This window comes from Lactuca serriola, chromosome 9 (genome assembly GCF_051521515.1).
Source record: "Lactuca serriola cultivar US96UC23 chromosome 9, Lser_US96UC23_V15, whole genome shotgun sequence".
Lineage (NCBI taxonomy): Eukaryota > Viridiplantae > Streptophyta > Magnoliopsida > Asterales > Asteraceae > Lactuca > Lactuca serriola.
Window position 1 is genome coordinate 200106653 of NC_136416.1, and position 11578 is coordinate 200118230.

At 36.9% G+C, this 11578-nt stretch overlaps 1 protein-coding gene across 1 annotated transcript; it reads right to left on the reverse strand.

Annotated features, from left to right (window-relative positions):
• Positions 1–9046: 9046 nt before the first annotated feature.
• Positions 9047–9876, reverse strand: LOC145075494 (uncharacterized). The gene has a single exon (XM_079021725.1). It carries the CDS (start codon positions 9853–9855, stop codon positions 9187–9189), a length of 669 nt encoding a protein of 222 aa, XP_078877851.1. The 5' UTR covers positions 9856–9876; the 3' UTR covers positions 9047–9186.
• Positions 9877–11578: the final 1702 nt, after the last annotated feature.

Here is an 11578-nt window from a genome sequence, read left to right on the forward strand (position 1 = left end):
ACTCACCAAATTAATTCCTAATTAATTTATGACTTATATTAATTAAATAACAATATTATTATTCCTTATATTATTCTTATAATATATTAATAATATTCCTTCTCTCATTATAAATCATCCTGTCAAGTTGCTATGGTGAAGGCAACCCAAAAGAACCATGCAAAACTGGGTCAAATACTTGCCAAATATAGTTGTAGCCTTAGACACTATTCCAACAATCTCCCACTTGGATAAGTCTAGTAACTATATATACAAGTATATTTCGATTAGCAATCGTAGCTCTCAAAGACGCTGTCAAACTCTGATCTAATCAATCTTGTCCTTTAGATAAGGGATCGTACAGTCCTCTATTTAGATATCATGATGATATTTATATGGAACTAATTTGTCTAGAATTTGGTTTCTCGATCTCCGATTTATTTGACATAGAACTTAATCGAACACATCAATTCAGTTCTGACCGGGCCCGGCACATAAGTCAAATCAAATCATCGAGCGGCCGTGATATCGCTTTTACCCTCTTGGGATAAAAGTAACAGATAAACTTTGACTTATATGCATTTACTTATTCATTAATCAACTATACACAACAATGTGTTTTATAACATCAAGTTACTGATGCGGTTTCGCATTATCAATGTACAACCAATTAACAAATAACAAACCATATATTTAGGTTTTAAGACCATATGATATTATCGTCTTGCGATCACCCTTTCTTTTTATCATATTCCATAAGGCGATTCCAGCAAGCGCGGGTTTGTTCCAATGCTCAAAACTATTTCATAAGCACTCATGAACGTTGCAACAAACTTTTGCTATGTCTAATACCATTTAGACAAACTACACACCAATTCATGACAATCTTCATTCATACCTACTTCCAACATATGAACGATTGTGGACAATTTGAACAATTCGATTATTCTTAATAAACTCAATTATTCTAGAAGTCCAAACATGCAAAATGAAACAATAGTTAAACAATTAACATAAGACAGTAACATTACTCATAAATAATACTCTTTTATTTAATCATCAAATGTTAATTACATTTATCTATTACACGTTTCTACTACTATCTAATCTATACTAATATTATCCTTCAGCCCAATACTCCTAGTATGCTGCAAGTGCTTAACCCTACTCAGTCCCTTCGTAAGCGGATCTGCTGGGTTACCTTCTGATGATATCCTCTTCACTACGAGTTGTCCATCTTCTACACGATGTCTAATAAAGTGATATTTTCTGTCTATATGTCGAGATCTACCATGATCTCTCGGTTCCTTGGTGAAGGCAACCGCTCCTTCATTATCACAGAAAATCTCCATGGGCTCCTTTATGGCAGGTACAACTCCAAGATCACTGATGAAGTTCTTTAACCATATTGCCTCCTTCGACGCTTCGCTCACTGCAATGTACTCCGATTCACACGCTGAATCAACTACGGTTTCCTGCTTGGAACTTTTCCAAGTTACTGCTCCTCCATTCAGGGTAAAGACCCAGCCCGACTGCGAAAGGTAGTTGTCCCTGTCGGTCTAAAAGCTGGCGTCACTATACCCTCGCACCTTCAAGTCATCACTCCCTCCAAGGACTAAGAACTATTCCTTTGTCCTACGAAGGTACTTAAGGATATTATTAACCGCAATCCAATGGGCTCTACTAGGGTTCCCTTGATATCTGCTAACCATGCTCAAAGCAAAGGCTACATCAGGGCGAGTACAAGTCATAGCATACATGATTGAGCCAACTACGAAAGCGTATGGTAATCGGCTCATTTCTGCTATTTCAGCTTCGGTACTCGGACTTTGAGTCTTACTCAATTTGGCATTACTTTGTATTGGTAATTCTCCCTTCTTAGAGTTTTCCATACTAAAACGTTTTAGTACCTTATCTAAGTAAGTGTTCTGACTAAGTCCTATTAGTCTCTTACTTCGCTCTCTCACTATCCTTATTCCCAGAATATAGGAAGCCTCTCCGAGGTCCTTCATAGCGAAGCACTTCCCGAGCCAGGACTTAACTTCCTGTAGAGTCGGGACATCGTTTCCTATGAGTAGTATGTCATCGACATACAGAACGATGAAGCTTACTATACTCCCACTGGCTTTGACATATACACATGATTCATCTTTGCTTCATACAAATCCAAACTCTTTGACTTTCTCATCGAAGCAAAGATTCCATCTGCGAGACGCTTGCTTAAGTCCATAAATGGACTTCTCAAGCTTACACACTCTGTTCGGATGCTTCGGATCGACAAAACCCTCTAGCTGAGCCATGTAAACATCCTCAGCCAACTTCCCATTAAGGAAAGCGGTTTTGACATCCATTTGCCAAATCTCATAATCATGAAATGCGGCAATAGCTAGCATCACTCTTATAGACTTTATCTTCGCAACTGGTGAGAAGGTCTCATCATAGTCAACTCCGGGAGTTTGAGGAAAGCGCTTCGCAACCAATCGCGCCTTATATGTGTGTACATTTCCATCCACGTCGGTCTTCTTCTTGAAGATCCATTTGCACCCAACGGTCTTACGTCCGGGCACATTATCAACCAAATTCCAAACTTGGTTGTCATACATGGACTGGATCTCGTTGTCCATCGCCTCTTTCCATTTTACAGACTCCGGGCCTGCCACGGCTTCCTTATAGCTATTAGGTTCATCTAGATTTATTAGTGTACCATCACTAATATACGTGTCCCCTTCGGTAGTAATATGAAAACCATAAAACTAGGGTTGAACTCTAACTCTTTCGGAACGTCTAAGAGGTAAGGACTCGTCAATTGGTTCAATCGGATTTTCCTCCTCGGGTTGAGTGCCAGCGGTAGAGGTTCCTTCATCTATCGACTCTTGAATCTCTTCAAGCTCGATTTGCCTCCCACTGTCTCCTTGGATTATGAGTTCTTGCTCTCGGAAAACTCCTCTCCTCGCAACAAAGACAACATTGTCCTTCGGTCTATAGAAGAGATATCCAAAGGATTTCTGCGGGTAGCCGATGAAAATACATCGCTCACTACGAGGTTCGAGCTTGTCGTGAGTATCTCGTCTTACGAAAGCCTCGCAACCCCAAACCTTGATATGTGCCAACGAGGGAGCTTTCCCTGTCCACATCTCGTGAGGTGTTTTGGCAACCTTCTTAGTAGGGACTCGGTTAAGGATATGGGCGGCAGTCTCTAAGGCATACACCCAAAAAGAGATAGGTAGTGAAGCATGACTCATCATAGAGCGAACCATGTCTAACAAGGTTCGATTACGCCTTTCTGCCACACCATTCAACTGCGGTGTCCTAGGTGGCGTCAATTGTGAAACTATTCCACACTCCTTGAGATAGTCGTGGAATTCAAGACTTAGGTACTCTCCTCCTCGATCGGATCGAAGCATCTTGATTTTCCTGCCCAATTGATTCTCCACTTCATTCTTGAACTCTTTGAACTTTTCAAACGTTTCCTGACTTTTTCTTTATTTAGTAGATATACCCATATCTACTATAATCATCGGTAAAAGTCACATAGAAGCGGTTCCCATCCTTCGTGGTTGATCTAAACGGTCCACATATATCGGTATGTATTAGGTCCAATAGACCTTCACCCCTTTCACATGTACTTGTGAAGGGTGACTTGGTCATCTTTCCAAGCAAACAAGACTCGCATGTGTCATCTTCCCTAAGGTCGAATGACTCCAACACTCCATCCTTTTGGAGTTGGGCTATGCGCTTCTTGTTGACATGTCCAAGACGACAATGCCACAAGGATGCTTTATCCATACTATTGGAAGAATCCATGCATAAAACATCATTTCCTAAGTTATCTACAATCATAATAGTTTCATAAATTCCATTACATGGTATAGCTTCAAAATATAAGACACCATTTAGATAAGCAAGAATAGAACCATTCTCATTAGTTAAAGAAAATCTAAAACCTTGTCTAAACAAACCATGAAATGAAATGATGTTTCTTGCCATTACTAGCGAATAGCAACAATTGTTCAAATCTTAACAGAAACCATTCCTAAGCACTAAAGAATACACTCCAATCTTGGTCACAGGCGATGATCTTTTGTTCCCCATGATTAGATTTATTCTTCCATGCTCCACATCCCTATTTCTTCTTAGTCCCTGCAATTCAGAACAAATATGGTAATCACAACCGGTATCAAGGACCCAAGAAATAGCATGAGATGAATCGTTAGATTTAATTGTGTATATACCTGCGAAAGATGGCTTGATCTTTCCTTCCCTTATGGCTTGCAGGTAGTCTGGGCAGCTTCTCTTCCAATGCCCTATTTTATGGCAATGATGACACTCTGCCTCCTTAGGGTTAGGGTTAGGCTTAGCGGGATCAACTTTGGTCCTACTAGAGGAGGAAACATCTCGGGACTTTCCCTTGCGGTGGCTCTTAGACGGAGCCTTCCTCTTCTTTCCTCTTCCTTGCCCAATGGCCAAAACAGGAGCAGCGGGTGGATTGGGAGTTGGTGCAACAGACTTGTCCTTTAGGTTGCTTTTAGCAACCCTAAGGAGACCTTGGAGCTTACTTAGGGTGACCTCTTCTTTGTTCATGTGGTAGGTCATCCTAAATTGATTGTAACACGGAGGCAAAGAGTGAAGCACCATGTCGATCGCCAAGTCTTCCCCAAAGTCAACATTCAACTTGTGAAGACGATCGACATACCTTTGCATCTTTTGCAGGTGCACGGTAAGAGATTCTCCATGACCCATTTTGGCGGAAATCATGTTAGTGAAAATCTCGTAACGCTCTTGCCTCGCGTTTTGGTGGTATCTCTCCAACAAGTCTTGGTGCATTTCGTACGGATACATGTCCTCATAGGAATTTTGGAATTCGGCATTCATGGTGGCTATCATGATGCAATGTACCTTCGTTGCATCATGTTCATGAGTTTCAAAAGCAGTCATTTCAGCCGGAGTAGCGATTTCTGGGTTGATCTTCTCGAGCTTCTCATCGAGGACATACTCCTTGTCCTCATAGCGAGCAATTGTGCGAATGTATCTTATCCATTCGCTAAAGTTTGTCCCATCGAAAGTGACCTTTTGAAAAAGGCTCATCAATGTGAATGAACTAGCAGCAGCGTTGTTAGCGTTTGACATCTACAAATAGAAAGGAAAAAGATAGATTAGAATTTGAATCCCTAATTATCACCCAATAAGAAAAATTAGGGCTAGGATCCAACAACAATATCTACATATTAGAAAAGGGATGCCGTAATCCAACATGCAAATAATATGAAGGTAAGTGAATGACGGTTCACTAAATCTCCACCACAAAAACATAACTTTAAGTTCTAAATGTATTGAGAATTCCTAAGTTTGGATGAGATTCATTGAAACTTTTCAATGGCATGTTTAAATCTCGATATGCCCCTTTCGTTTGTGACTGGAATACCGAGGATCACAAAGTGGGTGTGAATTACCATGCAAATTCACATGGTGCCTTCATTGTAACGATCACCTATTCGATGTACCGGTAAACCACACACGCTCCATCGAACTATGATAAACAATGAATCACCCGTTGCCACCTTTGCTTAGAACTACTTAGTGTGCCGGTAAACCACACACGCTCCACTAACTTCTTAGCAAGGGTGCAAAGTGTATTTCATGGGATTGCATCAATTCACTTTTCCTAAAGTAACTAAGATTGGGAAATCTTTGAAAAACATGTAGTTACTTTGTATTTCATATTATACTTTTAATGAAGAGATGAGGTTACCCTATCCTACCCGTTCGGCTAACGGCCCTCCACCGATCAAGCAAGTGGTGGGTGTGAGTGTACACCCATTAAGCGCCATTTTATAGACAGCAACCTTATACCCACCTTATAGACCGACTTCGTGAATGAGGCCTACTAATGGTAAGACTAGCATTTTAATTATACATATACATATATATATATATATATATATATATATATATATATATATTAATCTTGTAATATTATATTAGTATAGGGTTGAATTTTAAACTTGTAAAATTCTAGGGTTTGAAATTTAAATTGTCTAGATTAAACTTTTAATCACAAAACATAAATTCCAAAACTTGAGGGCAAGTTTTAAACTTTTTAAAAACATAGAGGATCAAATAATTAATAATCTAAATTAACAATTAATCACATAATTATCCATATTTGATTTATTTAATGATTTCTTGCAAAACAATTTACCAATTTAATTAAAATAATTAATCAATTGTCACATAAGGAAACAAATATTTTATTAATTGATAAATGTCTTCAATTAGGTCAAGAATATACTCATATATATCATAAAATCGGATTTATATTGATCTAATATGATTAAGGCAAGTATCTTAAAGATAAACAGCAAGAAATCCCAAAGATTGCTCTTTCTGACGCTCGAACTCGCTGAGTACCCAGATGGACTCGCCGAGTTGAGCCTACTCGCCGAGTACCACCATGGGACTCACCGAGTTCATTAGGCAGAGGACAAAAAAACAATTTTTTTAGCAACAAACAAACAATCAATGCATCAATTCAATAGAAACCAATCTAGGCTCTGATACCACTGATGGGTTTAAGCCATATGAACATTCCTATGTGCACATGCAACCCTAATGCTTGGATCTAGGTTTCTCTAATTGATCATACATTGAATCCAAGACTTCTAATGGCTAATAGACTATAATAACAATATGAAATCAGAGATTAGAAGTTTACCTTGAATCACTTGCTTGATCTTCTTGTCCTTGAGGATTTAGAGTCACAATTGTCACTCCTCTAATGGCTTACAAACACCAACTAGCAAGAAGATGATTTAGGAGATAGGAGAGGGGATCAAATAGGCCAAGGTTTCTTCTCTAAGCACAAGTCACGAAATCCCTTAGCCCTTGGGGTCTATTTATACTTGTAAGGCTCCTAGGGTTTCACCCTTAAACCCTAATTGGATAACTTAGGCCCTAAGCAATCCAATACCCTAATAGATAAGCCCTTTGGACGATTTCTATGGCTATCCTAAGCCCCCAAAATCATCCCCCCTTATCCATAACGGATTTACAGCCTAAAGTGCAACTATCAAACAATTGACAATTTATACCCCCTTTATTCAATTAATCTCTTTAAGTCACCAACTTAATTCCTAATTAATTTATGACTTATATTAATTAAATAACAATATTATTATTCCTTATATTATTCTTATAATATATTAATAATATTCCTTCTCTCATTATAATTCATCCTGTCAAGTTGCTATGGTGAAGGCAACCCAAAAGGACCATGCAAAACCGGGTTAAATACTTGCCAAATATAGTTGTAGCCTTAGACACTATTCCAACACATTTAGTGGTAGTGGATCATAGGTTTAGGCCCAATAAGCAGATTAGGCCCAATTCCGTAAATTGGGCCAATAGTGGGCTTAAGTGTTGGGCCTTCAAGATAAGGACTTGGTGTGGGACTTTGACCCATTAAAAAGAATGGTTTAATGAATTCTAAAGACACTTGGTCAAGGAGGGGGAAATGTTGGGTATTAACCTAGTATTTATTCTTATGTGACAGTTCGGGATTCCTGGTGAGATCGTAGTGAGAGACTTGCAGTATTTCAACACTATTTGTGAGGTGAGTTATCCTCACTATATCAACAGGGTCTAAGGCACCAAGCTCGGCCCTTTATGGATTGTATTCAGATTATTATTATGATATACCTACTGATTTACATCCTGGTAGTTAGGATTCTATTTTAGTGACCTGTTAGGTCGGTGTCCTGGTGATAGGATCATTGTTATGCTTGTGATCTGTTATATCGGTTTGACTGTTATATGCATGCTATTGTTTGTATGTTATCCATGTGCACATGAATGTTTGTTTGGAGGTTGGGTTGAGGCGATCTCGCTTCGTGCTGTAGGCCAACATACCCGGGACGGTCCGGATAGGCTGTAGGCCCTGAGGAGGCGGTCCAGTCATTTCGAAGACCCGACGAGTGGTCCGGATAGACTTTAGATCCCGAGGAGGCGGTCCAGTCATGCCGAAGGCTCGGGAGCGGTCCAGATAGGTTGTAGGCCCTGAGGAGGCGGTCCAATCATGTTGAAGGTTCATTATACATGCCGTTTGTTATTATTTTGTTGTGTGATATATGTTGGTATTTTGTGGGTAACTCACTAAGCCTTCGAGTTTACATTTATTGATTTTTGTTTCAGGTAATTCAGGTGACCATGGCAAGGCGAAGACGTGACGCACACATCCTGACATTTTATGATTTTGGATTTCTGGAAACTCTGATATGAAATCATTTTGAAATAATTTGTGAACTATGTTGATGTTTGAACAATTTTTGATTACTCGGATTGGTTTTGAAAAGTTTAAAAATTTAGTAAAATTTTGTGTTGTTACAAAATGCAATACGCAAGTGTTATAAAATTCCGATGTCGTTCATAGGTTCGAGTGCAAGTGTGATTATTTCTCTGTTTTTTTCTACATCTCGATGCCCTCTATTTATTTTTGTCTCATTTTCTCTCTTAAAAATAGATGATTGTTTTGATGGAAAAAAAATTTGTTTATTCCCTTTTAATTTGTATTTACTAAACAAGAAAAAATAAATCAATTATTTTTCACTGGTTTTATTTCATGTAACAATATTTTATTTCGTGCAACAATAGTATTTACCAAATACAATAGTTTTATTTATGTAACAACCAAATAAGAGAAAATAAATAATGAACGAAAATGAATCAGTTCTATTTCCCTCTGATAGAAAGGATTAGAGTAGGAGATTAGTACCTTATATTAAACAATCACTTTTGATTTAAACATTAAGCGAGAGTGAATCTCATAGTTTGAATCTACAAATTTCGATATTGATGTTCTATGCAGCCCAAAAATAAAACTTTGTTTCTACAAATTTTAGTATTGATGTTCTATATGTGCAGTCCAAAAATAAAAGATAGATCATTTCATTTTCTGACTCCTTTTGTGCGTTAAGTTTCCAAAATAAACTTAAAGTCAAGCCGTTTATGACATATGGAATAAGTCAATCATTTGTTTGAAGACGCTCATATTAAATTTAGATTTACACATATGTAAGGAATAATAACTTGTTTATTTTTATTTAACTTTGTATGCATCTGATAGTTTTACCATGCAATCGTTTCATTACAATGCATAGAGCCATAGACGTTTGGTAATTAATTTATAATGATGTTCAATGCTTGCACCCTTAATTAAGCTTTGTATTCCGCCCACAGTTGATCAACCGTCTTCCCTAGCAAGTCAACGAAATAACCATCGTTATAGCCATTCCTCATCTTGTTGTTAAGTTCAGCCACGAACCCATCTCTAAGACCATTACAATAGTCTAGGAACCGAGCTGTCACATCGTACCCTTGGTCCCATCTGTCACCTTGTCCGGGCTGAACCCAGTGGCTAGGTGCATACCCGGCCTTCAGCCTTACGTAATCCGCAATCCCCTCTATCAATCCTCCTGGAGCTTGACCGTTGCCATTCCATTGCCATACGTGTGTCATCTCGTGATAAAGTACTCCGGTAATCTCAGTCTTGACGTCACCGGAATACCCCTGGATGTAATTTGCGCTAACATGGATCTCATCGTTGGAAGTATATGCAACACCATCCATGTCGTCAATGAACACGCTTACACGAGCAATATTCTTTCTGTCAGCATCTGTGTTTTGGTTGAACGTGGTCCATATGAAACTTGTGGCGGAGCGAAGAGTTTGAATGGTGTATTCCGCCCCTATATCGTTATTAAACTTAACACCGCCGGGGGTGGCTGCTGCTGAGTTGGTGAGGGTGTAGTCGACGGCTGCGGTAGGTTGCATGGCTGCTAAGATTACAAGGGATGAGAGAAAGAAGGAGATATTGTTAGCCATTTTGTAGATATGGTTGGGTTGTTTACGGGGTTGGGCTTATATAGATAATAGAGGTGGCAGGTGGTGAACCATGAGGCTTATGGTGGGACAGTGACCGAGTCTACACGGCGCAAATAAAAATTTAATTGTGAGCGACTTGGACCTATTCGTCTCCTCAATATCTTTTTAATTATTTCTTAGATTTGTGTTGAATGTCTTAGATTTGTGTTGAATTTTGAGGAACAAATGGGCGTTGACGGTTTCTCGTCTTAATTATTATTTACTTAATTATTATTTACTAGTTTATAACCCCTAAAAACTAGGGTTATAAAATTAATTAATTTTTTATATTAAAAAATCAAATTTATCAATCAATTAATTTAAATAAATTATTACTTAGAAATATTTTTTTAATTATATAAAAGGATTTATAATCAATGATTTAAATAAATATATGAAGTTATACTACCTTATAATTTATATTAATTTTATTTTATTTTTCAATCTAATGTTATTATTTTAATATAATTAAAGTGAGAAAATTAAAAATTTGAAATTTAAAATAAGGAATCAATTATTAATTAAATGTAATTAGAGTGAAATTTTAAAATTTGAAATTTAAAATGGATAATTAATAGATTGACAAGTGGCATGAATATATGATATATAATATTAATGAGGAGTCTTAATTATATGACATTTGTCAATAGGAGATTAAACTTATTTTTTTATTAGAATAGAGATTTGTAGATGTGTATTGATATAATTATATTCTATCTTGTTATCATATTATACAATGTATACAATCTTTGCCTTATACTTAAAAAAAAAAAAAAAAAAAAAAAAAAAAAAAAAAAAAAACCTAATTTACTCCTAATTTAATAATAGGGATTTTCTAACATATGCCTTAAGGACATATATAAAAAATTTTAATTATAGTAAATATAAGACATGGTAAATATTAGATGTCTATTATTATTGGAATCAAGATTTCATATTAATTAACTTCCTACTTCGTTTTTTTTCCAAATTTTCACTTTTATTATTTCCCTATAATTTCCCCACTAAATTGTATGAGTAGTACAGATCCCTGTTAAATTTCCCTCCATTTCATGATTTATATATTAATATTTTTGGATTGCTTTTTTTTGGTGATGATACCATCACTTTTATCAAATAATTAGGAGGATTTACAAAGCATTTGGCAAGCATTACACATGAAAGAACCTATTTTTTTGGACTTGAATGAGGTTCCTGTTCAAGAAACTTCGATAGATGCTCATAATGAAAAAATTGTTATCGAAAAAGAACAGAGTCAAAACAACAACACAAGTTTTTATGAACCGTTCGTTGGTCAATGTTTTCTAAGTGAAGAAGAGGCTGTTGTTTTTTATCAAAATTATGCGAGAAATAGTGGGTTTCCGGTTCGAAAAGGAAGATTCGTGAACACTAAAACAGGAGAAAAGAAAAGACGTGACTTTTTTTGTCACCCTAAAGGAAAGCTGAAGTTTAAAAAAAATTCACAAAAAAAAACAAGAAACCGAGGTTATACAAGATGTGAATGCAAGGCCCACATGCGTATAACATTGAGAAGAATTAATGAAATTTTCTCTGAAGAGTGGGAAGTCACCAAGTTTGTTTCAGAGCATAATCATATTGTGTTGTCTACTCAAGAGGTTCGATTTTTACCATCTTACCGTAATATTACATTAGAGAATAAAAAACGTATACTTTTATTAAAAGA